The sequence below is a fragment of the Oryzias latipes genome, chromosome 1 (assembly GCF_053564925.1).
Source record: "Oryzias latipes strain Hd-rR chromosome 1, Olatipes_Hd-rR_3.1".
Classification (NCBI taxonomy): domain Eukaryota; kingdom Metazoa; phylum Chordata; class Actinopteri; order Beloniformes; family Adrianichthyidae; genus Oryzias; species Oryzias latipes.
The window spans coordinates 40,703,014-40,730,622 of record NC_136237.1 but is presented as its reverse complement, the minus strand read 5'-3'; the positions used below and the strand labels follow the sequence as shown (position 1 = coordinate 40,730,622).

General features: G+C 40.6%; 1 protein-coding gene across 5 annotated transcripts in view; it reads right to left on the bottom strand.

The window, feature by feature from the left end:
• LOC101165939 (inactive rhomboid protein 2) overlaps nt 1-23,067 on the bottom strand; it is a 37,038-nt gene extending 13,971 nt beyond the window's left edge. Inside the window, exons 1-9 of one of the 5 annotated variants that reach the window (XM_078947962.1) lie at nt 22,888-23,028; nt 13,681-13,841; nt 5,847-5,993; nt 3,764-3,870; nt 3,045-3,228; nt 2,408-2,617; nt 1,512-1,640; nt 989-1,080; nt 641-865 (exon numbers count right to left, since the gene is read on the bottom strand). In XM_078947962.1, the coding sequence (XP_078804088.1) occupies nt 641-865; nt 989-1,080; nt 1,512-1,640; nt 2,408-2,617; nt 3,045-3,228; nt 3,764-3,870; nt 5,847-5,981 (1,082 nt within the window). In that variant the 5' untranslated portion in view covers nt 5,982-5,993; nt 13,681-13,841; nt 22,888-23,028. Of the gene's footprint in view, nt 1-640; nt 866-988; nt 1,081-1,511; nt 1,641-2,407; nt 2,618-3,044; nt 3,229-3,763; nt 3,871-5,846; nt 5,994-9,961; nt 10,224-13,680; nt 13,842-19,167; nt 19,189-22,887 lie in introns of those variants that run through there. The other 4 variants (XM_011478340.4, XM_078947965.1, XM_020704306.3 and 1 more) reach the window with 4 other exon arrangements.
• Between the last annotated feature and the right edge of the window lie 4,542 nt (nt 23,068-27,609).

The following is a 27,609-nucleotide window of genomic DNA, read 5'->3' as shown; positions in this document are numbered from 1 at the left end:
TGCAGCAGCTCTCTGAAGCCTCGTTTCCACGGAGCGGTACGCAACGATTTGGTCTGTTGCAGTCCAGTATTTTGAGCGTTTCCACGATAAAAGGCCAGACGGAATTGTACTTTTTTTTTGGCGCCTGTTGGTTGTAGGTCCATAGAAAAATGCGGCTCAACTCTAAGTGGAAACATGGATTTTCTGGACCAGACCGCTCAGTGGAAACAAGACTTTACTTATAAATAAAAGTTCTTACAGGTTCAGGTGGCTGCTCATTGAGACATTTAAAAATTATTATTAAAAAAACATACCTAAAAAATTGGTAAACTTATCGTTTTATAATAACTCTCCTCTGTGACCTGTCAACTGTACAGAATGCGTTCAATTTAACTAATCTTAATCTTCGGTTGCGTTCAGATCTTTGTTTCCATTCTTTAAAACTGGACTTATTTTTCTACGAACGTTTGAACTTTGAGAGTTTAAACAAGAGAGGAAAGTGTGAAAATGTTCTTGTCTGCCTGAGAAGTGGAAAAGGTGTTTAGTGAGGAGCTTTATAGCCTTAAAACATCTGGAATCCCACTTCACAGATTTCCACAGAACTCCCACAACAAAGCAGGGACCACTGTAGTGAGGTGGATTCTGTGGTTCTGATGCCAACCTGTGGCTGTGGAAATCGTCCAGCTGCTTCTGGACGTTGCTGCTGAGGCTGTTTTTGTAATGCCGGTTCAGCCACTTCCCCACCACGCCCATGCCGTACTGACGCTTCGGCTTGTCGAAGGCAAAGTGCTTCACCTGGGAAGCGATTCGCCGACCTCGCCGATGCTGACTTGGTTCTGCCGGCACACTCAGTGATCTGGGGGTCACGAAGTCGCCCTTACTGAGGCTGGAAGGACGAGCAGAACTTAGATGTCAGTTATAAACAACAAGCATGTTTTACAGCTTTGTGAGAAATGGCGTTTCAAGGATCCGGTATTCTGTCGGTGTTAGTAAATGAAGGTTTACTCACTGGGCAGGCTCATGAGATGGACCTAAATTGGCAGACAAGGGAGGGGAATCAAACACTTCATCGGCCATAGAGTAATCATCGTGGACATCAGCCTAAAAACAGCAAAGAAAAAGCTCAGACATTTAAGACGCAGACAAGCTGTTGAGCTGAAGCTCTTTGGTGATCAGACGTCAGCTTGAAGATTTTCCTCAGGAAAAGAAAAAAAACGTCTCTGAAATTCAGGACTTTTTTGTCTTCCACTGCCCTCTAAGCCTTAAGTGAATAATCTTCAATAGGAAAAAATATTTAAGCTTTTAGATCTTTACATTTTCAGGAATAGCTGCTCCTGCACACAATCAGCTCTTTAGTTTTCATAAGCAGAAAGTGAACTGTCAGAAAGAGCTCATCCTCACAGGGAGTAAAAACTGCTGAAAACTCAAAAAAAACATCATCTAGGATGGAGCTCCAGCTAACTGCCAAACACAAAAAGCTGAAACGGCGATGGAAAACCAGGAAGTGTGGCCATGACGGAGAGACGACTGACCCTGCTGAAGAAAACGGATGCAGACGTGTCTGCAGAGTCCACGGTGTCCTCTCCCGTGAAGCCGTGCTGGAGGAAGCTCTTCCGGGGGAAACTTCGGGCGGTCTGCGACCCCGCCAGGCCGCTGCGCCCCTGAACAACAGCACAGGACAACCGTCACACGATCTGGAAGCGGTTTCAGTTCGCCAGAGGAACCACCACATCAGAGGTGAGGAAAAGGTACGTCAGAGGCTGAGCAAGTGTCTGAGAGCATTTATGAAGCTAGTTTTCATTACAATAAATGTTTTTTTTGTTTTATAACTTGAGAGTTTGCTGCAAGTCTCTTTAATTAATTCAATATCTTTCAATGCACTAATAATTTACACCTTATATAGTTTAAACAACCTTATATTTGCACCAGCGAACAAATGACAGCTTAGTCAAATTTTGTGGAATTAATCTCTAACTTATAAACTTGATTAGTTTTATGATAGGAAATTTTAAAAAAGAAACGTTCAGAGTTTCATCTTTTTAAACTACGGTAAAGAAGTCTAAAGAAGCTGAATAACAAACATTTTTGTGAGACACATCAGAAATATTATTAACTAAATGTTTTCAACTTAACGTCTGTAAAAATTAGAAGAGAAAACCTGTACAAATGTATTTTTTACACAGTAATAAGTAACTGTGTAAAACCATAAAAAATGATGTGACCTTGATATTAGAATGAACAATTTTGTGTAGAAAGTTTGTTCAGAATCGTCCAAATAATCAAGTTTTTGCAGGAATCTAAATGTTTTGTCTTGGGTTCATTTGGACCTGATTTCTACAAAAGAAAGTAGTAATAAAAGCTCAAACAGAAGTTTTGAACTTTTGATAAAGACTAATCTCAGAAACAAAGACCCCCTCCTCTTCCTCACCCTCAGCAGGTTGGAAGCGGCCCTGATGCTCATGCGGGCAACCGACTCCCTCTTCCGCTTGGAGAAGCGGCTGTAGCTGGTGAAGGAGCTGAGCGAGGTGACCCCTGGAGTGAAAGGACCCCCCTGCATGGAATGGGGCGTCCTCGGGGAGCGCCCGTCCGGCTCATCTGGGGTCCGGAAAGGTCGTCCCCGCGCCAGGGGGTCCACGATCTGACAAGAAAAGGGATTATGCCACCGCTAACAGCATGCGTTTGAGTCTGAAAGGAAAATTCCACCAGAGCTTCATGCTGCAAAAACTTAACCTAAAGAAAGCAAGAAAAAATGTCTTATTTTCTGTCTTGCAAGATAAAATAATCTTATCAAGACAGTTTTTATTAGTGAAAACAATCTTAATTTAGGAAAACATGTCTTAGTGACTAGAATTCTTTTCTTAAAATAAGAATTCTTGGTAAGATCATTCGTCTTAGCCAACCTGCAGATTTATTTAAAGAAATTTGTTTCCAATTTTAAGACATTTTAACTTATTCATAGGGGTTCCACTTTTGCAGTGCCTGATTTCCTTGTGAGTCTGAGCAGACTTGTTTTCTACATTTTGGCTGAGAGACGGCGTGGACGCTCTGCCCTCAGGGTCACGTACTTTGGGGAACCTGTGTCCGGCCGGTGAGTCCAAACTCTGGTCCATGCTGGAGGCCGTCTCCGCCTCCCTGTACTCGGTCTTCAGCTTGCCGTAGCGCTGGCTGCAGTGACGGATGCTCCTCCTGTGCCATAGCTGCTGCTGAGTCTCACAGTCGTCCCCCACCCCGAACCACTCGGCAGTGTTCCTACAGACGGGTCACACGTCACAAAAGCGGCGATCAAACAAGGCGATGCGTGATTCCAAATCTCTGCACACACTATTTTTTAATAGGACATATTGTCTTTAACCTCAAATATTAATTAAAGTCCCACTCCAATCATCTTTTGATCTGTTTTCAAAGCAATCCCAGTTGGTCTTCCAAATATAATAAATATAATAATTCTGCGGATCTATTTATCTGCCAGTGGATGCATCGGAATGGAGCAGAGCAGGGAGGTTTATGGCCGCCAATTGTAGTATTAACTTTACAACTACAAGCCTTTTCAAACGGCATCTTTTCATCTGCTCCGGATTCACCATGATTTAAATTATGAAATACTCAAACGCAATAATAAGTGTAATTTTCTTAATAAATGTCCCCCATCATGGGAAAAATGCAACAAGAACATGTTAAAAACTCCAAAAACATCCTCTCATTGGAGTGGCTATTCAAGGATTTCATCGGAGGTCCAACATGAAAGACATATTTGCCTAAAAGTGAGGCTGAAGCTTTGGCTTACCTTCGTATGCTCTGGGACAGCGACGTCTGTCTACCAAACTTGGCTCTTCGTTGCCTGGTAGACCCACCTCCATCTAAAAGGGCGGTGCTTTGAAGGGTCCTTGGACGCTGAATGAAAAAAAAGCACAAGTGTGTGTCAAAAACACAAGCAATGGGCTTAATTTACTTTATGCAAGTCCCCCATCATCGGAAAAACGACACAAGAGTGTGTTAAAAACACTTTTTAAGAGGGTCTTTAATGTTATAATTGTTTTGGGCGTCATATTTATCTGATTTCACGGGATGAGGCCTCGGGGACCTACAATTCCTCTGGCACAGACCTCTTAGCCTTTCTTGAAGTCAAAATAAAAACTTCCGGCGAAGCTTCATTCAATTATTTCGGTTCTCTTCTGTGGGAAAGCCTCCTGAACAACCTCAGGACTGCCGAGACAGTTGATGTTTTAATCCGGCTTTTAGCTGAAATGAAGAAACCATAATTTCATATTTTGCTTCTCTGTATACTTTTTTAGTGCATCATTGATGGTAATTGTTTTTTGAGTCTACATCTTGTGTCTATCAAGGTTTATTTCTTTCTATTAATCTCTACTGTATTTTCACATTTATGTCTTTGAGCTGAAGCTCTTTGGTGATCAGACGTCAGCTTGAAGTTTTTCCTCAGTAAAACAAAATAAAAGTCTCTGAAATTCAGGACTGACACAGGAAGTGAACTTTTCAAGCTTGCTATTAGAAATGCATGATTGCAGCAGGTTTTGAAAGTTGTCTGAACTTTTGGAAAAGCTGACCGTGTAAATGGACTGTAGCAGCTAAAGTTCACAGCACATTTGAATGCTAACGATGTTACTGTAGGAAACATGCGGCGTGCTCGATCGAGCTCAACAGAGAGGAAATCATTAACCAAAGCCGTTCAGTCAAACAGTAGAAGAATCACTTTCTGTTGTCTTAAACAGCTTTCAAACACACCTGAGTCGTGTTTTAAGGCGTGTCAATTGTGCTGCAGATTTTACCCGTCTATGCTGCTTTGACCTCTTCAGAGTCACGTGGTGCATTTTCCACACGCGTCATTATCTACTTGATCGTGTTATTGTGAAATCTGTTTATCTTTAAAAACCCACTCCAATGAAAACTGTGTTTCTGGGGTTTTTAACAAAAATGCTGTTGGAAAAATAAAATAAAAATCGTATTTGTGTCAGAACACGAGGACATCTGGTTTAAAACTGTCCAGCTGGATTGCTCAAATATCGCTCACCTTTTTGTTGCACCGCTAATGTTAGGTTGAGATTGTAAGTGGGTGTAAGCTAGTGAGAGAGAATGTAAACAAAGGGATCATGGAAATGAGCGCAGGCTTAGAGTAAAACTAAAAACATAAAACTAAACACAAAATTTTCACTGATACAGTGATGAATTCTTACATGTTGAAAACAGAAAAAAAAACATTTCTGCCGGAAAAAATAACAAGACACTGCCTTAGAAGAAAATAATTCAATGATTTGACTGAATGTGGTGTAGCGGTTAGCACCCTCGCCTTATAGGAAGAAGACCTGGTTCAAATCTTTTCTGTGTGGAGTTAGAATGATCTTCTCGTGGAAGTGAGGGTTTTGTCCAGCTTCCTCCAACAGTCTAAAAAAACAGGCGTCGGGTGATTCTAAGTTGTTCCTCGGTTGTGTGGTTGTGCGTCTCTGTGTGACCCTACAGAGCAATGGCACATGCAACTGTCCAGGATGTATCCACCTTCACCCAACACTATCTGGGTTGGCTACAGCAACACTATGATCCCAAACGGGAATAAAGCGAGTTCAGAAAATAGAAGAGTTTGATTTGATTTTTTTTAAACCAAGTTTTAGAAAAAATCTTATAATTTTTTTTTAAAAATTTGAGCCAAACTGTGTTTTTATGCAGAAGCTATGATGATCACAGCGTTTTAAAAAAGATGCTGCAACAGAATAAGTACTGAGTCTCCTTCTTATTAAGAGGCGGGAGTTTAGAAACTTTCAGCTTTTCTTTAGATGTTTAATAATAGTGAGTTCCGCGTCTGGTCACGCGATTCCACGGCCATCACCCAGCAGGAAGCAGAAGAGCCGAGTTACCGGTAAGGGAGGAGGATCAGACATCTGCTCAGGTGGAGGGATGGCGATCACAAGGCTGGGCGGCTTCTTGCTCTGAAGACGGCTGTCTGACCGGCCTCCGTTTGGAGGCGGATCCTCCTCTACCTGAGGTTCCATCCCGTCAGGTTACTGGGAACGACAAAATCAGGAAAAATGGGATCATTTCAAAACATGACAGTCCTCAGAACAAGATCCATTTAACCCAGAATGTGGATGTTCTGAGTGCAAATCTGAAAAACAGATGTCAGGTAGCATTTTCTTTATTACTTTTTATGTTTTAATGGGAAAATCGATGATGACTGATGGGGTAAATATAAATGTTTTATTTGCCATCAATGGGAGAAAAAAAAAACTGTTCAGATAACAACTGCTATTTAAGTTAAACCTTTCCCAAAAAACTAAAAGGACTTTTAAAAGCAGAACAGATTCAAACATGTGTTCATGTGTTTCTAATTGTGATAATGATTGCTTAAAACTGGAACAATTGTTATTATGACACATAAGGAAAGGCAACAGATGCAAAAAAAAACAGAACAAGAAGGTTTTCCCACATAAGACTTAGCATCAGTGAAGCTATGATGTCTGTTTTCATTGTGTTTAGTCAGATAACCTGTAAGAAGATCAAACGCATGAAGTAAAGGCCGTGTCCCACAGCCACTACGTACATTTTCTGCATATTGCATGGATGAAAGTTGGTCAGATGTGAATCTAGGTGAATAGAAAAAGTGGGAAAAGTTGTCGTCTTTAAGGGAATTTTTCACTGATGTATCACTAATAAACCACGTTAAAAACCAGAAGAAGTACGAATAAGCCACGCAAAACATGCATACATCAACGTAAAAGCCACATTATACCATGGTCCAGGTAAATACTCGATTCTGATTGGCTGCTGGGAGTCAATTAAAAAGTGATGAGAATGTGTGCGTGAATGGGTCTGTGACTGTGAAGCGTTTTGGGCCTTCAAAGAAGGTAGAAAAGCGCTATACAATTATACGCCATTTAGCATAACGCACAATGATAACGGCACGCCTAAAAAAGTAGTTCCGGTCACATCGCTTAAATGTTCTGTTCTGTATCACCACTTCATCATCTGGACAAAAACAAACAGTAAGAGATGAAATGATGCTTCATTTAACCCATCGTGATCATCAGCATAGATATCGCTTTCCTTTGCGGCTGCAGTGGATGTCCGCGCCGGCTAAGGGTGCATCGTCACGTTATCGTGACAACACACCACGTAACAAATAGTCCGCTTTTCGTGAAAAAAGCGATCCAAACCAAAAAAAATAACAAGAATAAAGTACTAAAAATTGGTTAATATATATATTTTTTTAAGTGACCATAGTATAAGCAGGTTAATGGCCTTCGAAGTTTGCATTATCAGAAATTAAAGCACTATATACGTCGTGGCTGTGTGACACAGCCTTGAGGTCACTTCTGACTAAAAAATACAGATTTTTGAGTAGCAGCTGGTTTTTCGCCATTTAATTTTATTCAAATTTAGAACTGATCATATGTTATAGATTTACACATATTTAATAACTGAGATCAATTAAAATTATTAAACAGGTCATAAAACAAAATTCAATATTAGTAGATTACTCTTTTTTTAAAATCATTTTACTGACTTACTATCATTTGATTATTTGTACTTACTGTAAACATTCATTTACTTACAAAATCCTCCTCAATGGAACAGTTAAAGGCATTTTCTAGTCGGACATTAGTCTTTTTAGTTGCAGACTTCTCAAAACCTAAATTCCAGGCATTTTTTTCTCCAGGACCTGACAGGTTTGTTCTAGTCGATGCAGTTGAGATGTCATAACTGGATTATTTCGTAACTTTGTGACACAAAAAGCAGAAAGGGTAAACTTGATTTATGCTGCAAGTGTTTGCTCAATTTTCTGCTTGAACTGCAACTTTTTGTTCCCGCTTTCTCAAGTCACAACCCAAGTTTTCTTCTTGGATGGCAACATTTTGACGAATCTCCACCTCACTTTTAAGGAAAAATGTGAAGAAAAACAACTAATGCCGGGAAAAAAAAAGGGTCGAGAGCAAATGGAACAAATAATTTGAGGGGGAAAAACCAATGATAATGTTTTATAGAGGAAGTTCAATAACAGAAAAATATTAGTAAAATCTAAGAATAAATTAATAATATGGGTTTAAATTTTTTTACACAAAAGTAAATATAAACCATATAATTTCTATTTATTATTGATGCTGTGGTTTTTAGAACAATTTTTATGATTCAGTTCATCAAAGTCACTTTTATTGAATTCCCTCTCTGACGAAAATCATGTTTTTTGAGTTTTTAACATGAACGTGTGCCATTTTTCTTATGAAAGAGAACAAATGTCATTAAAAAAAATCATTTCATCTTTGCATTTCTGAGTATAGAAGGAATACTTGATGTTAATCGGTTGCAAGGACGTTTGGTTTGAATTAATGAGCTGTTGTCATGTCATAACGGCATATTATCTCAGGTGCGGCAGAAGAGAAGATGGCACATTGCTGTGTGGCCTGGACGTATTTCAAGAGCGTCCAAGGCTGGATTTTTTTGTCGGCCGCACATATTTCAAAATTAAACTCAAAGCTAAAGTCCCAAATTTGTTCTCCACATTTGTGTTCTTTCTGACCAGCTCCATCCTCCCTGCAACTGACTGTCCAGGGTGTAGTAGGACGGCTACTATTGGACAATGTGGTTCAGATGGGTACCAAATCACGCCATGCTGTTCAAATCGCGCAGCTGCCAGACCTTCGAAACCGTCGCTCAAATTGCGCAGCAAGACCTTCGATGGCGTCTGAACCATCAACTAAATATTGATACTGGCCTCTTCCGGGCGAATTGCATTTGGTGTAAACGCAGCTTAACTGTAACCTGTCATCCTAAACTTAATCCTTCCTCTGGATCTGTGCGGCCCATGAATGACTTGCCCATAGTCCCTTTCTTTCTGGCATTTCATTTGCTGTGTGAGATAATTCAACAATCTTCATCACATCAGTTCTGAGCCACAGCCAGCGTTGCTGCAATCTAAATCCTAATGTCATTCTAAGCATTTCTCATGGACTTAGCAAAGTTCTTTTTGGTGTGTAATTTTATTAAACAGAAGGGTCTGGTTCACACAATCGTTTTGTTTTTCTGCACATTGTTCAAAAAGTGTCAATGTGGAACCAAAAATATGTCACTTTTAACAGTTTCTTTATCGCTAAAGAGAAATTTGGAGAATAGAGACCGTCAGTCTGTGTCATTTGCCCCCCCCCCCCTCCTCCCCCTTTGTGTCAAGCTCTTCATTCATGCAAGTCACATCCAGAAAGGGAGGGGGGGTCAGGGTGGAGGAGATTTTGGCAACAAAGGCTTCAGATAGACATGAAATATTTAACTAATACCCGTTAAAACATCACTGGGAATATTTTTATTTTAAAAAATTATCATAGGGTGACTTAAAGCAAAAACTGAAACTTTTGCCCCAAAAACGTTTGACGTGTCTGCAGCAGAGGACGTTTAGAGTCTGTAATGACACTTTAAAATGTGCTTAGGACTGTGAGATCTGAAGAAACCGGTTTACTAAGGTGACATCAGCTGAGTCAATTCATCTGTCACTTTTACGAACAAAACACATATAAAAAATGACAAATATCTGTTTCTGTACAATTAAAGCTGAACAAATCATGAAAAGTATAAATTTCTTCAATAAAAAAAATGAATCTGATCAGCTGTTAGGACTGCTGGAATAAAACTAATTGGCTTAAGCTTCAATTTAAAATCTACACAACCTCAGAAATCGAAAGCTTTTTTTGTTTTAATAAAAAGAGTTTTTCTGCTTCTGATGACGGTCTAAGAGTTTCATCTGCAGTCATTACACAGTTCATTCACAAGAGCTGTAGGTAATTCCTTTAATTATAAAACCTCCACATCAGCATGCGATCATCTCATCTTCTGCAGGACGGCTCCTGGGAAAACCATCTGTGTTTACAAACAACAGATCATATTTCATGAACTCTGTGAGCCGCCAGCTGGAAACCACAAACCGATCTTTCTTCATAGACTTGGTTGAGCTAATATAATAAGATAAAAATGTCAGAGTCAGACTTACTTATTCTCCCCTCTCAGACATTAGCAATCACAGTGCAGCGAGTTCGAGGCTATTCCTGGAGCTCCCGCCCCCTAACGGCGCAAACAAATACTCCAAGACGGATCGAAGCTGACGCAGACAGAAACCTTTAATCTCAAGGAGTGGCCAAATCATTTGTTCTGGCCGTGAAGGCGTCAGTATCGTCCCAGAGTTGTGGTTTTTGAAAGTCAACGCGAGGCCTGAGGGTGTCTGCAGCAGGGAAAGCAGGCAGCAGAGCAGAAACACGACACCAGGTCAGATGATAGCTTTGATTCCACAACACAGTACAGGAGCTGGAACACCTACAGACCGTTTCTGACACGCCTTCACAGCCGCGGAATCCTTTGTTCTGTCCTTTTGAGGATGAAGTGATCGTCTCCTGTCTGAGACTACAATGACAGTCGCACAAGAACTCTGACGAAGAGATGAGGACCACTGGAAACATGTCGCACAACAAATACAAGTTTAAACGAAGTAAAGCAAAAAAAAAAAAAAGGGGTTTACAGAGCAGAAACCCAATTTAAGCCCAGTTTCATTATTTAAAAAACACAATGTTGTTTATTGCAACTTTGTTCTAATAAACTTTTCTTTGGGAGTGAACTCCTGTCCATGACAGCCTCACTTAAAGGCCGCGTCACACAGCCACTATGTACATTTTGCGTTTATTGGTCATACGTGAATATATGTGGAAAAAGTGAGAGAAGTTGTTGTCTTTAAGTGAAATTTTCAGATGTATCATGAATGAATCACATTAAAAAAGGGAAGAAGTGTGAATAAACCACGCAAAGAACATGTAAATCAACGTAGAACATGAACCGTTTACCTGTTTATATGTAATTCCTTAGTGACCCGTGCGTCAATTACATAGTTTGAACGTGAAATGTGTGCCCTATATGCAATATGAAAGTTATACATCGGTGGAACATGCATGAAAGTCAGTTAGACATACATGAAACGGTTGTGAAAAAACACATATTTGTGTATGTATCTTGCAACAAAAAAAATCCCTCACAATTGCATAAGTAATAATGGCATGTAAACTACGTAAAATACACATTATTTGTGCAATTCTAAACCGAAAAAAAGGTGAACAGTTCAAAACCAAATTCACGTAAAGGCCTGTGCACATCAACGAATGACGAACGCAAGAATCACCCATGAATTACGTAGAATAGCTGCATGTATCAGGGAAGACTGAGATCTCATACATAGAAAATGTGCAGATTGTACAGAGCAGCCTTTAGAGTCAGTCCTTCTGCTTCCACTTCAGTCTTTTTGTCCACTTTATCCTGCAGGATTTTCTCAACTACCAGATATTTCAGAGAAAGCTTCTGTTTGGCTCACGAACCTTTTAAATTCTTCAACTATTAAAAGCACTGCAATATCCTCAAAGTTGTCTAGACCAGTGTTTTTCAACCAATTTGAGCCGAGGCTTACTTTATCTTTGACAAAAATCCCGCGGCACATCAGCAACCAAAAATTGAAAAAAAGGGAGAAACTCTATAATCTGTATTGAAGTATAGTCCCCCCCACAGTCTCACGTGCATTTTTGTGATAATTGTGGCAGAAGAAGCAGGAAGTTGCAGCTGTTTTTTCTAAAAGATGTAATAAAAGTTAAGTTTGTTTTCCTTAATAATTCTCAACTAAATTAATTGACATTTTACCCTGGTAGTTGTTTTACCCTTCAGTTTATTAACATGCAATTTTATGCAACCTCACAAAAAAACAAACCTATTCTTTCTAAATTGTGATTTATTTTCTTTTTTATATTCATTTTCAAAGTTTGTGCAAAGGCAACTCTAATTATGATCACAATATGTTTGATAAAATTTACACAAACGACTAACATTATTTTTATGTTTTCTGTAGCTACACAAAAAGTGAACATGTTGAAGTTTTATTAGTTTTTCTATTGTCTTAAACAAAAATGAAGTCTTCAAAAACTTTAACAAAAATGTTTTATTTCTTTTAATTAAATTGTTTCAATTTATTTTAATTGCGTCTGTTGGCTTTTTCACCTTAATCCTGTTTCTTAAATGTTGTTATTATTTCTTCTTAAGTTTAACATCTAAAATAATCCAGACGTTCTTAGAAAAGTGTTTCAGTTGTAAAGATGACTTGGACCAAACTCTGGGATGTTTGGCTGTTAATAAACTCAAACCCTGAAGGAGAACTAAACTGTTGAACCTCTGACTTCATCAAGAAGATTTAAAATTGTGATGTGTGTTTGTTGTGGTTTCAAGACGTTTAACAGGGAAAACTCATTGTACACTGAGACGCTGTCACTTTAACCCAATGCATCATGGGAGATGTAGTGATGGCAGACTGACTCTCTTCTCTGAGCTTCATGGTTTTGTTCACTTGTTCCACGGTCTGACACCGGATTCTGTGGAAAGCTACACTGCTAAAGATGAGCTTTAGCTGGTATTTTTGTTGGAACTGAGAGACTTTACGAGCTAAAGTGAAGAATTTAACCACTTCTGATTGGTCAGACTGATGACGTGTGATTAAGCCTCCAAGAATGATTGGTGGAGACAGTTAAAGGGGCGGGACTTTTCAGAAAACAATTAAAGCTGCAGCAAAACCGCGGTACCGTCATTCTTACCAAAGTGTGTCTAATAGAATCAAATAAACACAAAGAAAAATATTTTATGATCATTCATATTCCTAACTACTCAGTGTTTTATAAGGAACTGTTTGGATGAACACAGAGCTGATATCCTGGAGATGGGAAATGTTTTTAGATCAGTGAAAATGGGGAATTTCCCACAGCACACATACTGGTTGAAAAACTCTCTGTCTCATCTATTTTATTTATTATTATTATGCAGTTTTTATCCAAAAAAAAAACTAGAATTATCTAGAATTATCTAGAACATGATTCCTGCAGAGCAGCAGGAGTTCATTAGACATTCACCTCTGATTGTGGGTGGGAGCAACCCCGCCCCACTTTCCCTCCCCCATTGCTGTTTACATGCTCTCCCGCTAGCTTACAGCCCCGCCTGATATTAGAGGTGCAACAAAAATGGCGAGCAATATCAGAGCCATCCAGACGTACAGTTATGATCCAGATTCCAGCTCAGGCGAGGAAAACAAAGACGTTCATGGATCTAATCGTCTGCAGGTTGATGCATGAGAATAAAGCGGAGCAGGAAGCTTTTGACCCTCACAGCGTATTTTCTACCCAACAAATAAGCTCATATTTCAAACAGCATTTTTTTGTCTGTTCCTGATTCACAACAATTTGGCTAAATAAATACTCAGAAATGCAGTTTTGATCTTAATTTTATTTATCTATATCCTCCATTGTGTCCTCACTTGTTTAAAACCCCAAAACACAATTTTCATCGCAGTGGGTCTTAAGCACTTCAATAAGCAGAACAAACAACCCTGACTGATGTGGTTCATGAGGCATTACATCTAACCGCAGATGAGTTTCCTTCTGAGGGACAATAAAGGTTGGATTTGATCTTTTCTTGAGGGGGAGGTCCGGAACTGGACTGCATACTTGTTGGTCTTTTTCTTTGGCAAAAGTTTGGCAGGTTACAAAGGAAGTGTCCCAACCTGGTCAGTGACATGGCAGTACATTTGTGAATTGACCTGGAAAAATGTCATACGTGCATTAGGTGAAATTGTAATATTTGTGGGGGAAAAAATCTGTTTCTGTATTTTTTAGAGATCAGAACTGGGATTCACTTAACTGCACATATTGGCTCGTCTTGGAAAAGGGCTGACTGTGCAAACATGTGAGTGTCTTTGCATTTGTTGGGACTCCAAGCAGCTGAATCCTCTGCAAGCACTGAGACGGGCAGAGTGCTGTTCCTTCCTCACAGCTGTGCAGCTTTACATGCACACCCATGCCCTGCAAACCACACATTCTTCAGGAGACGGAAAGAAGAAGATATCCAGTTTCATTTTCTGCAGCACTTCTTTGTGTGTGGGGGGGGTGCATTGGGCCAGCTGGCCGGCAAATGGAAAATAAAGAAAGTCTGCTCTGCTTCCTAACAAAAAGTGAAGCTGTTGTGCGTGACGGTTTTCATCGGAAACACGTTTAAATCTGCCTGTTTCACTGAGCTTTATCAGTCTTTATCAAGGCGACATGAGAACGGCGCACATGAGCAGCCATGAACGCCACATAAAACATCATTTATTACACAAATCTTTCTGTTGTTGTTTATTTTTGGCATTCTTGAGCATCCACACGCCTCCACAGTGCTGCTTCTACGAGAAACTGAGGTCTTTCTGAGCTGGGGAGTTTTTTCTACCAATATCACGTTTTATCATCTCCACTGAAGTTTTTCCAAAAGATATGAAAGAATTTAAAAGTATCCTGCCTCTGAGGGAAAAACAGCAGATAAAAAGAACTGAGGAGGATAGAGAAATCTGAGCTGAGTATTGACTAGATGTAGAAACGTATCAAAAGACTGAAATGAGTATTTAAAATCAATTTTCAGACCCAACGAGCCCAGATTTTGTGTCCTTTTATTGACTTGTGTTTCCAATCAAGCCTTGAGGTTTTCTGATTTACTGTTGGGAGAATCTTTTACGTAAAAAAAAACACCAACAAGAACTGAAATGTCCTCTGCATCGATAAACAACACCGTTGCTGTAAACAACAAGCCTGCACTTCACTGCAGCTTCACCCAGCTCCATTTATAGATGAATAAACTCTCATTTCACCAAAATCAACCAAAAACATCAAACAATTATGTAAAGACAAGGAGAGCTCAGCTCAGCTATGACAGCAAGCTATTTCAATGGTGTTTATATTAGTCAACATCAAATTATTCATGACAAGTATCACATGATCTCATTGAAAGCATCATTTTAAACTCCATTAGCACTGAAGACCAAACCAGCAGCAGCATCATATCATGCCAATTGAAGCCTCAGAGAAAACCATTTCTACACACCAGCAGTTATCTCCTACAGAGAGAAGAGTAAAAGTCGGTTTTATATGAATATGGTACAATAGAAATGTCTGCGATTATGAAGACAGCTCTGCGGCTGCCTATGCTCTGCTGTTCTTATGGTCTCATAAATGCCTTTTTACACTGGAATGTTTTTTATATAGTTTGGTGTGACTCAGTGAATCGTCAATGCTGTTTTTAGACAAACAAAAAATGTTTGTTTTGTTTTCTAGGACATAGTTTCTGCAGAATGGCAGTACTCCATTAGAAAGTCACCTCTGAGTTGTTGGCGGGGCTTTTGGCATGGAGTAAGCCTGCCTTCATTTCCCATCATACCTTTGTTTACACTCTCTCCCGCCAGCTTACAGCTAGCTAATACCCCATCACAACAATACGGGTGCAACAAAAATAGCGTGCAATATTTGAGCTATCCTGTTTGGGGTCAGATGCCAGCTTGGGCGAGGAAAACAAAGACGTAAATAGATCGTTTTGTCTACAAGTGGATGCATTCGGTGTCCTTTCGCCACACTAGTCATTGCTAAGGTGTGAGTACTGGCTCCTTACTGGCCATGCGCAATCGCCGCACACACGTGGTGTGCACGTGATACGCAAGTGCCCGTAGGATGGCCTCACAAACTACAATCTGATTGTCTATTTTCCTCATTTCTAAAGGCCTGTTCACACCGGGACGAATTTCGCCGGCGATTTTCGCCGACGTTTAACGCCTCGTGACTAAACAAAGGGCACCAACGAGAGTGTGCACACCGACGCGAAAAAACGCCACGCGTTAAAGCGTCAAAAAAAAAAAACGCCTCGGGTTCGTTTTTTTTTTTCGACGCGTCGCGTCGAAATCTACTCGACCAATGAGAATGGCGCTTTTGCTCACGTGTCTGGAGCTTCTGAAGTTACAGTAAAACACAACTTGGGGGCGCTCAAACACAAAACTGCCTTGCTGAGCACACATACCAGCGAAGAAGATAGACGCCAAGTAGCGTCTACACTGCCGCGAAGCAATAATGACGGACATTCTAAAATATCCCCGAACCAAGCACCAGTTGGAGCTACTGGTGCTTGAAATATTCATGTTTTCTTTGTTTGATTCTGACAAGCGTGTAAATACTTGCTCTCTTCTTCTGAGTGAAAAGCGACTTTAAGAAGCGTAAAGTTGCGCAGCGCCACCTTGTGTACAGGAGTATTTCTGTTTACATTAAGCGCCATCTAATGTCAGGGAATGAAATTGCATGTTCACTCCACTCATCGTCAGCGAAAATCGCCTGGGTGTGAACACAAAAAACGTGGCGAAAAACGCTGGCGAATAACGCCTGGCGAATATTCGTCCCGGTGTGTACGGGCCTTAACAGTCAGATTGCATGTAAGGAGCGCACATGTATGACATGAACAGCACTAACGAGCAGCCTGGGAAGTGTGCAGGATTTGGTCTAGGGTTAAAAAATAAAATATCCTTTTGACACGCCTGCGTCTCTTCTACTTTACCCTCGGTTGTGTTGTTATGTCCTGAACAAGTGTTAACTACAACCTGCTTGCAGCATGTTGTTGTTCACCACAACATGTTTGCCACAGTGAATCAGGTAGTTTGGCGGAGAGTTTTTACGCTGGACACAACCCTGTATTTTTTAAGGCTCAGGCAAAAGCATGAAAGGTCTTGTCTAAGAACCCACCCTAGATAAAGGTCATTGCACGCCCTGAGAAGCAAACCCAGGTTTCCTGCACGCCAACCAACTCCAAGCCATCCAGCCGCTCCAAATGCTCGCAGAAAAAATGTGCATGAACATTTTCTCTCAACAGGTTCACAAGCAGTTAACAGCCTTGGCCTTTTTTTGTGGGCCCATACACGACGTGTACAGGTTTATGTGGCCATTATCCACAAATAAAGCTTGGGTTGAAGGTTTTAGTACCAAAGGACACTAGATGTAAAAATTCCGGTCTATAGGCCTGTAAACTATGATCCATTTAAGTGGAGATTGGTATCAAAAGCATGTTTCCTTTTCTGTGGACACTGCCACCTCCTGGAATTCCTAACAAATGCTCTTTCCAAAGCTGAGGCCATTTTTTTGGCCCACACGGCCACTTTTAAAATGTCCGAGCTGAGCCTCACCAAAAATAACCATTTCCAGGTTTGGGTAGGGCTTCAAATTCTTCATTTCATTTTCATCATTTCCTCCTCTCTGATTGGTTAACCAAATACACAAATAAATGAATGTTTCATAAGGTTTTCTTGGGTTCACACATTTTCAGATCCTGTTTTTAAACTACTAGGTCCAGCCTAACTGTTGCTGACCCTATGACAGGAAGCTACACCAGGAAGTGATGATTGTACAGTTGGTTTAGAAGTTCCTATTAGCGTTCACTACATTCTCAAATCATTCTTCTGCTTTAGACTATTGCAAGATCTGTCACTGTTCAATGAGACGCTGTTTTGATGATGGTTGTGGTGCAAGCAGCTTTTCGACCACTCTTGCGTCAGACTCACTTCCCATGTTTGATGCAGAGAATAAACGGTTTGTGCAACTGCAGAAAAAAGCAATGGGACCGTCTTTGGTTCCTATAGTAAAGCCATAAGCTTCTGTACTTTGAGTTCCCATTTACCGATGTGCCAAAGACTGGTTCCAAGACCTTCATGTAACACTCAAGACATCTTTACTGGGATCACATGTTGGTTATGTCCATCATTTTATGCCAAACTGAATATCAAATTCCACATAAACAGGGTCAGGGTTTTTGTCTTTCGGGAGACTGAAGCTCCAAGATAGCTTTAAAGGGTGTGTTCACACACCTGCCCCGCCTGTTTGTCCAAATGTTCAGTGATGTCATATCCAGACAAGATGGTGACAAAAAGAAGCAGAGAACTGAGAAAGAACTGGCCTAAAATCAACTTAATCCGTTTCATCTTTATGTCAAGTCATGAAGCTCCTCCCCGTGTTCGCCTTCCTCTCCATTACAAAAGTTACTTCATTTCCCCTTTTCGTTTTTTTTCTTACTGTAAATATTTTATTTCTTCCCCCCTAACTTACTAAAGGCTAAAGACAACCTCTACTGTTGGCAGGTCTTAAGTCATTCTTTTTTCAGTTTCATATCAATTAAGGATATTTTAAAGTACTGATAATGAATCACATGAAGGTCAAGTAATCAGAGCTACTCAGGATCCATATTTGTCTAGAGCAAAATCTAAATTTGAAGTAGCGTGTCTGCAGTAAAACAAAAATTGTATCTGCTGGAAAAGGTTTTTCTCATTTTCTAGCAGCACGGCGGCACAAAAGCTTTCTCTTGCAATTAAAGCACAACGTCTGAACAAACAAAAGCTGCAAGTCGAATCTCATTCTGTTAATGGGTGACCAGCAGGGACGGAGGGAAGCGGAGCTGTGGGCCAGCAGCCAGTTTGCACAAACGCCACGGAATGACAATGAGCTCTTTGCAGGAACACGATTTTTTCAGGACGATTGAAACCTTTAAAGCAGCGACAGGATCCTTTGAGTCATTCCATGTCCAAACACATGGAAAGATTTACATGTACCTTTGTGGGTTAGTAAAGACAGTAAAGAAAAATATATTTCAGTACATTTTCTGGTGATTCTGATGAAATGAATGAACATTTTGATGAAGACATTAATTATTTTGTATTGCTACATTTGAAACAAAAACCTATTCAACATGACTCAGTTGTGCTTATCTGTCTTTTTGGTCAAACTTCTATTAAAAACAAAAATTTGCGTTTTATTTTGGTTATGAAAACCAGTCGTCACAAAACTACGGACATAAATAGAAGACTGACATCAACAAAATTCCAAATGTTGTCATTAAATAGAACATAAATATTATGGATTTGAATAATCCATTTGCATTTCATTTGAGTCAGCTCCCATATTGACATATTTACCTTCCCCCTGTGTTTTTTAACATGTACTCAGACGATCTTTTAGTAGAGCCATGTATCCACAGAGGATCAGGAGTGAGCAGCAGAAGGCTTCTCAAACAGTAGGAGTGTGTAAAGCTTGGTGGTGTTACTCAGAACAACCAAACTGCCCCCTCACTCTTCACTTACAACATCTCCGACTAGCACCAGAAACATTCAGTGTCAGAAAAAAAGCTTCCAATTCCAGCTTATAACAAGACTTTGATTCAAGTTTACCAGCACGACAGTTTGAATGAAAGTGACTCAACTTTTTTCTTTTTTTGTAAGTCTGCATGTCCAAACATGTTCAAACAGCAGGTTCAAAGATTTTTTTCCTTTTTTAAAAACAGCTTTGCTCCATGACCTACTTTACTGTTGTTCCTACGGTGAGTTCCCACAGAAAACACGACATATCCCGCAAGCTGGCAACCAAGCTGGAAGGTTTGTAAAAAGCAGCTCAGTTTACATGTTCGAACAGAAATGTTTGTGCGATTACGCTCAGGGGAGTGCCAGACGGACGTTAAGGACATTTTTTTCTCCTGGTACCTCTTGAGAAACGAACCAGGAAATATGCTTTCCACCTAAAACCGTCTGTAAAGAGTCCTCCACACTGTTACGGGTCAAGCTGGATCCATACAGATCCCTTGAAATGTCCAAACTTCTGCCAGATAATATGTCACTGCGGAAAAACTGGTAAAAAGGGAGGACAGAGAAAATACGTTTGCACCAGAGGAATCAGGAACAGGATATTCCAGATACTGAAAAGATCCGTTATAAAAAAGGAAGAAAAAAAAAAGGCGGTGGCGGTTTCCCAGGTGAACACAGACGTCCAACGGAAGAGGCGCCAGAGAAAACATATGCAGAATGCTCCCACAGGGGCCAAGAAGTTTCCAATAGTCTGACCGCCATGCCAAAAAAAAAATGGTCATCTTCCCCAGATTTCACAATCCTTTTGTCACAAGATAAAACCAACATTTCACAGTCAGGTAATCCACAAACAGCCTCAAAGATGCATCTAAATATGTGGAAGGGACGTTTACTACTCCTTCTTTTAGAAATGTGATGTCTCACTTCCACAAACCTGTTCAAAGTTCTCCAATGTAACATTTAATTTAAGAAAGACAAGAGTAAAAAACAGATATCAGTGAACACTAGTAACTAAAAAGGAGAAGCCCTGAATTTTTAAGTCATTTAATGGAGTTTTGAAACTGGTTAAAAATAAAAAACTAAACAAAAACAGATCCTCTCTTAGTAGCACAGCTACTGCTTCATCTTCAGAACAGGTTGAACAACAGACTAAAACAGGTTTAGGTAAACTTGACACTGAAGGTTTAAGAACACATCACTTTGATCCGATCAAGATATTTTGCACATGTAACCACGGCAACTGTCTGTCCAGAAAACTCAACTGGGCCTCAAGACTTTAGATCCAAAAGTAAAGCACATAAATGCATGTTTCTTCAATTTCCACCAGTTTCTTTTAGTTTTAGCGCTGATCATGGAGGCTGATGGAGGCTGACTTCAGCCGTCTCCTAGAAAAGGCGGAGCACGTCCTCGTCATGTTATTGCTGGTCCTTAAAAACCTGAGTTGAATGACATTAATCGAGGCTTTTTTTTAAATCTAAAAACCTGTGTCGTTTTCTAGGACATAGTTTCTGCAAAGCAGTAGTAGTTCATTAGAAATTCCCCTCCGAATTGTGGACGGGACTGTTTACACGGAACAACCCCACACCCCTTCCCTTTGCTGAGAGCTCTGTTTACACAACGCTAGCTTACCGTCCCTCACCCAACCTAACATCACAGCTGCAACAAAAATGGCGACCAATATCGGAGCTATCCAGTGGATTAGGGTTGTGCCGATGGACGATATCATCGTCCATCGTGATGGGTGACTGACATCCCGATGGAGAGACCACCATCGTGATGCCACGCCCCCGCCACGTTGCGCGTCGACACCATAAGCCGGGGTTACATGTACAAAATATCTTGATGGGATCAATGGTCGGATTAGAATCCAACGGTGTACATGGGCCCAGAAAAATGTTTTCAGAATATAAAAACGTTCACTAAGGTCACACTTTCCGTCGGAATAAATCATTCGCACATGCGCAGTAGGGTTTGAAAACCGGAAGGATATAAATTCCGCCGAGCGGCTTTTTTTTTTCAAACTTTATTGAATGTAACAATTCAATACAAAACAATGTTAAACAGCGCCGAGCGGCTATTTACATTGACATGTCAGCTCGGTAAAATACGATATGATCTTCTAAACGTGCTTTTAATAATGTTACGGTTATTATGGAACACCTGTTCGCTCATCATTTGAATTTTTATCCGTGTGGTCAGTGCTTTTTCTGAACGAAGCCAGGATTAGCAGTATGCTAACACGGGCTAACAACATTAGCTTTGGGTGGTGCTGCTTGCTGGCTGCACGTAAACATGTAAGAATAACATCAGCCTTTATTTAGTCGGGACACGACTGGAAACACAAATCCGTGTGATTGTTTGAATGTTTTCTAAGGACTGAGTGACATTTCTGCTTTGAAGCTCAAACCGCTGTGTGTGCTGACGATCCGAGCTGTGCTCAGACACACACTTTTAGACCCGGTTCTGAGTTCGGTTGCTTGTACCCCTAGAGCTGCGGGACGGATCGCAGTCTTAAATCTCCCACACATAGCGCTCATGTAACAAAGCACCCTTCCCCTCAAACACAAAGCTGTAAGTCCGCGCTCCGCCGGTCCACTTCACTAGTGAAGTGCGGGAGCGGACTACTTCTTTTCTATTTTGTTTGTTACTTTTTTTGTTAATGTCACTTCCCTCAGTTTATACTGGATCATCGCGGATTAGTCATTAGTTGGGAAATAAAATGAAAAAAGCAAAAAAACGAATAGCAGTTAAATAAGAACGAAAAATGTAAAAAATACCCCCCCCCGGACGATGTCATCGTCCATCCCGATGGTTGACAGCAAACATCGTCAACGGCCAATTTAAGGGACATCGCCCAACCCTACAGTGGATGCATCAGAATGGAGCGGAGCAGGGAGCTTGTGGCTCGCCAAGTGCATTTTTTAATGTAAAAAATATGTTCTTTTTCAAACGGCATTATTTCATCTGCTCCTGATTTACAACAATTTGAACATAGAAATTCTATTTTCATTTTAATTATCTTAATATAGGTCGTCCATGATGAGAAAAATGCCACAATAACATGTTTTATTGGAGTGGGTCATTAATGTAACAACTTGCATCGATACAATGTGAAATCCCAGTATGAAAGTCACCGGGCATGTGACAAGCTTTCAGCTGATGTAATTTTTAACTTCGAAACATGCACATATGTGCGTGTACTTTTCATTGGAAGTTGTCGCTTGAATGCGCTTTTTTCAAAGCCAGTGTAAAATCATAAAATCACACACTTTGTTCAACCGGAGATGTGCATTCACACTGATGCCGAGCCGCTCCAGGGTTCACTTGCAAGCAAACAAGACCTTTATTGTAGAGTTCAGGTGAAACTAACAACCCGTACGACTAAAAGTGGAAAAACTCAACAGTACAAATCTGTTGGCTTGTGGTGTTTATAAAAAGTTTATATAAAAATATCTCCATAAATCTCCAGTATTTGTATTTTAAACTGATAGAGACAAAAACGCGTCTCCTCCGTCAGTAAACGCCACCTCCCACATTCTCGGACAGCAGATGGGAGGGTGTAGCTCCGGCGGGAATGAACCTGAGCGCGCGGCGCCCATGATTAACTTTAGGGGCGATTTTTGGAGAAACTGACGAGAATGAGAAACTGCCGCGGCAGGTTTAGCTCCGGAGGACTTGCTCAGGCATATCCAGACATTTTCCTCCCACACCCAGCCAACCAGCTTTTCACTGTAGATAAAAAAAATAAAATAAAACAACTGTAAGCTAACAATCTTTATCAGCCGCGTGCACGTAGCATAAATGCTTCGAAAGGAGCCCGCGAGCCCTTTAAGTTTAGCCCGCTTTCAGTTTAAAAAGTCGGGAATTACCGCTGAACCACAGCCGGTAAATCACCGGTTTAACGAAAAAAAAGAGACAAGTTTCACATTTCTTCCACTCACCTCCAAAAGCTAGGAGGAATCGTCCTCATGAGAAGAGGGGTTTAATCCGAAACTTTAGGTTTTGGAGGGGTATTGTCCAGCCGTTTGTCACTACTTCCCTCTTTCTTCCGTCCACCATCCTCACCGCGGCTCCACACGAAGGGACGGGGGGGCGGAGCCAAGTCTCACCGTCCCGAAGCGGCGCGGTCACGCAGGTCTCTTATTTTGAAAGGAACTCGACGGCTACCGACGGAAGCGATTCTGTAGCATAATTAAAAATAAAAGTCAAAAACAGTAATGCTTTTACATTTTCTTCTTCAACACTGCTTATTCTGTCACTTGTTTAAAATGATTAAGAAAATGGTATTTGACATTTCATTTTCCAAAGGTTCTCTGGTAAATGTGTAGCAAAATTCATTTATGAATGTCTAATTTGACAATTGAAACGGATTAACAGAAATGCTTTTTCATTTTCAAAATGTAACTGCATCAAATGACTCAAAATTAAAATGAAAAATCAATACTTCAAATTGCTTTCTTCTTAAAAACAGCTCATTCTGTGTCATAATTAAAATGAAAATGCAAAGAGGGGATTGCATTTTCATTTTAACCTCCACCCTGCAAACATTGTCGCATGCGATCGCACATGTGATAGATGGTTAGGGTGTTGGTCCAACGAGCAAACGTTTAGCATGGTGAAATCTGCTATAGCTGTTGATGGGGCTCCAGCTGTCACGGAACAGCAAAATCAGCGCGAAGCTGCAGGAGACTATCTTCTAAATGTGCTTTTATTACTGTTATGATTATGCCGCTAACACAAAGCTACACTTCTCCTAGACATGTGTCTGTTAGCAGTCGGACACAGAGAGAGCACTGACGTCATCGCCCTGCCTCCCTGCTGGAAATGCTTACTCGAATTGAATAATGCAACAATGTTTGCAGGGTGGAGGTTAAAATGAAAATGCAATCCCCTCTTTGCATTTTGTTTTAATTATGACACAGAATGAGTGTTTTTTAAGTAGATATGAAAAAGTAATTTGAAGTATTGATTTTTCATTTTAATTTTGAGTCATTTGATGCAGTTACATGTCTAAATGAATTTTGCTACATATTTACCAGATAACTTTTTGGAAATGAAATGTCAAATACCATTTTCTTTATCATTTCAATTAAGTGACAGAATAAATAGTGTTGAAGAATAAAACAAAAAAGCAATTTGTCGGATTGCTTTTTCATTTTAATTTTGAGTCAGAAAATGCAGCTACATTTTACAAATGAAAAAGGATTTCTGGTTTTGACTTTTACTTTGAATTATGCTACAGAATCGCTTCCATACAGATTTGACCAAACACTTCAGAAAACAAAACTCTTCCGCTCAACTTACGAAATCCACTAAATGAAAACTGTTTTGATAGTTTCTCCTGTTTCGAGCGAAAAGGTACTTTCAAACAGAGACCAAAAGCGATTTGTACCTTTTTTAAACATAAAAATGTTGGCAGCATTTCAGATTTTCAAATTAGTTTTTTTTAAATAAATAAATTAATTCTTCCCAACAGTGTACAGACATTAGAGCCCTTTATGTGTGTTTATTGACCTGAAAGTTCTTTATGGGCAAAGAATTTTAATGAATCTGAACACAATCTTCACAAAGAGAAGAAAAAACGGTGACTTCAAAATTATGAATGGAGACAATAAATGCAGAATCTCTGTTCTGTTCAGTTCATTTTTTGTTCCTTTCAATAAAGAATACCATATTACAAAAGGATATTCAGTACACAACATATTCTTGACTGGAGAGGCAGAAAATCTTTTTTTCATTATGTCACATATCTGAGAAAATCCTAGAGTGATATGAAGCATCGTGCAGCACGATGAAGGCAGCTAGAAACGACTTTTTCTTGCATTGATATATGTTGAAAAGATTGATGAGGTTCCTCAGACTTTTTTTTTAAATCTGATATTTCAATGGGGAAAAACATGAAATTATTGAACCAAAAATAAAATATTTTAAAACTGTACCTTTGAAGCAGTGCAGATCATTCTTGGTATAAATACAATTATATCTAATCATAAGGTTTAGGAGAATTGCTGTTGGACTTCTTTCAGATAAGTGTATCTGCCTGGAGGAGTCCAACTTGTATCCCGATGCCGTTTGCTTGTAATGAAATAAAGCAGGCTAATTTTTAGTGGTTGACAAACCCAATAACTTGGTTTGTTTTGTTTTAGGGCAATTTGAAGCCAGTTCACCAGCTTGACATCTTGAATTTTGCAAAAATGAGCAACTATGTCCCATCATGACTGCTTGAGCATAGAGCTCACGTCATTTTAAATCACTGCTTCTTCCGTCATCAACATGCACTTTGGAGAAATCTCTAAAATCTATTTTATGGCCTTTGATGGTGCAGATAATGAGAAGACAAACATTATCTACATTAGCAGAGTAATCCAGCTCCCTTTTCACCAAAAAATTACGAATATAAGGAGAAATTCTGCTGCAGTATAGATTATTTTAGGACACAACTATCATGTTTGGGTTTCTCAGCTAAAAACAATTAGTTCAATTTACTCAAAAAGAATATTACCTTCAAGAAAATTATTACCACTCAGGCCTTTATGAATACAAAAAGATAAACAATTTAGTTCCCAGCATTTTTTTTATTAAACATTTCTTTAGACAAAAATTACTTTTTAAAAAACAATACTTTATATAAACAATAGAAATTACTACATTTTTTTGTAATGGTTCAACCTTTAACCGCTGATTTCCTCAGGCTCCCTGTGTGGCCAGAGGGAGCATCCTCTGCCCTTCAGGACTGCTTTGAAACAACAGACTGGGACATGTTCAAGCAAACTGCCACCTACAACAACCTCAAAGACATCGAGGAGTACACAGACACAATAACTTCCTACATCACAAAGTGCATCGATGATGCGACACACACAAAAGGCATCATCATTCGAGCCAACCAGAAGCCATGGCTGACAGGGGAAGTCAAAGGGCTGTTGAGGGCCAGAGACGATGCCTTCAGAGCAGGGGATGAAGCTGGCCTAAGAACAGCAAGAGCTAACCTGTCCCGGGGCGTCAGGAAAGCAAAAAAGGACTATATGCTCAAAATATCTTCTCACTTCAACGACAGCAGAGATGGACGGAGCCTGTGGCAGGGCATGCAGGCCATCACAGACTACACGCCTGCACCACAGAGCTGTGAGAACAACACTCCCCTTCTCAACAACCTGAACAGCTTCTTTTCACGCTTTGAAGGACTAAACAGCACACACCAACAGAAAAAGCCCCCCCAGGATCAAACTCTGCACCTTACAACAGCCAGCGTGAAGAGGACACTCTCCACCATCAACCCACGGAAAGCTGCGGGTCCAGACAATATCCCAGGCCGGGTGCTGAAGGACTGCGCAGAAGAGCTAAAGGACGTCTTCACAGACATCTTTAACATCTCCTTGGAGAAAGCCATCGTCCCATCATGCTTCAAGGCTACCACCATCATACCCGTGCCAAAGAAACCATCACCATCCTGCTTCAACGACTACCGCCCCATAGCACTAACGCCCATCATCATGAAGTGCTTTGAACGGCTAGTCATGTCACACATAAAATCCACCCCTTCCCCCCACCCTGGACCCCTTTCAGTTTGCATACCGACCCCAACGATCGACAGAAGACGGCATTTGTTCTGCTCTCACCCACTTAGACAAAAAGGACGCATATGTAAGAATGTTGTTCATAGACTTCAGCTCCGCATTTAACACAATTATACCACAGCAACTCATTTACAAACTGGACAAGCTGGGTGTTGACACCCCCATCTGCAACTGGCTACTGGACTTCCTCAGCCGAAGACCACAAACAGTACGTGCCGGAAACAACACCTCAAATACAATCATTCTCAACATTGGGGCACCCCAAGGCTGTGTACTTAGTCCGCTGCTCTTCACCCTGCTGACACATGAATGCACAATAACCCACAGCACAAACCACCTTGTGAAATCTGCAAACGACAACTCTGGTGGGTGTCATCACCAAGGGCGATGGGACCCACCAGAGAAGAGGTGGATCTGCTGACAAAATGGTGCAGAGACAATAACCTCCTGCTAAATGTCAGCAAGACAAAGGAGATTGTTGTCAACTTCCAGAGGGGCCACACTCAACACCTGCCACTGATCACTGATGGTGCTGCTGTGGAGAGAGTGAGCAGCACAAAATTCCTGGGGGTTCACATCAGTGAGGACCTCTCCTGGACCGCCAACACCACATCATTGGCAAAGAAAGGTCGGCAACGTCTCTACGTCCTGCGAAAACTAAAAAGATCAGGTGCTTCAAAGCCATCATGACCACGTTCTACAGAGGAACCATTGAGAGCATCCTCTCCAGCTGCATCACTGTGTGTGTGTGGGGGGTGGGGGGTGGGGGGGGGGCAGCTGCACACACAGCAACAGGAGAGCCCTGCAGTGCATAGTCAACACAGCCAGGAGAATCATTGGAGCACCACTCCCCTCCCTGCAGGACCTATACATCACCGCCTCACCCGCAAAGCACTAACAATGATCAAGGACGCACACCCTCTCCCATCTCCACCTACCCACCACCCATCTCCCCCCATGAACAGTGCTCAAACGAACCCCCCCCCCCCCCCCGCTGCCTTGAGACACTGCCTTAAGTGCACTCGCACTTTAATAGCTAATAGCTAATGTTGTAAATTGTCTCTTTTCTTTCCTTTTTATTATTAT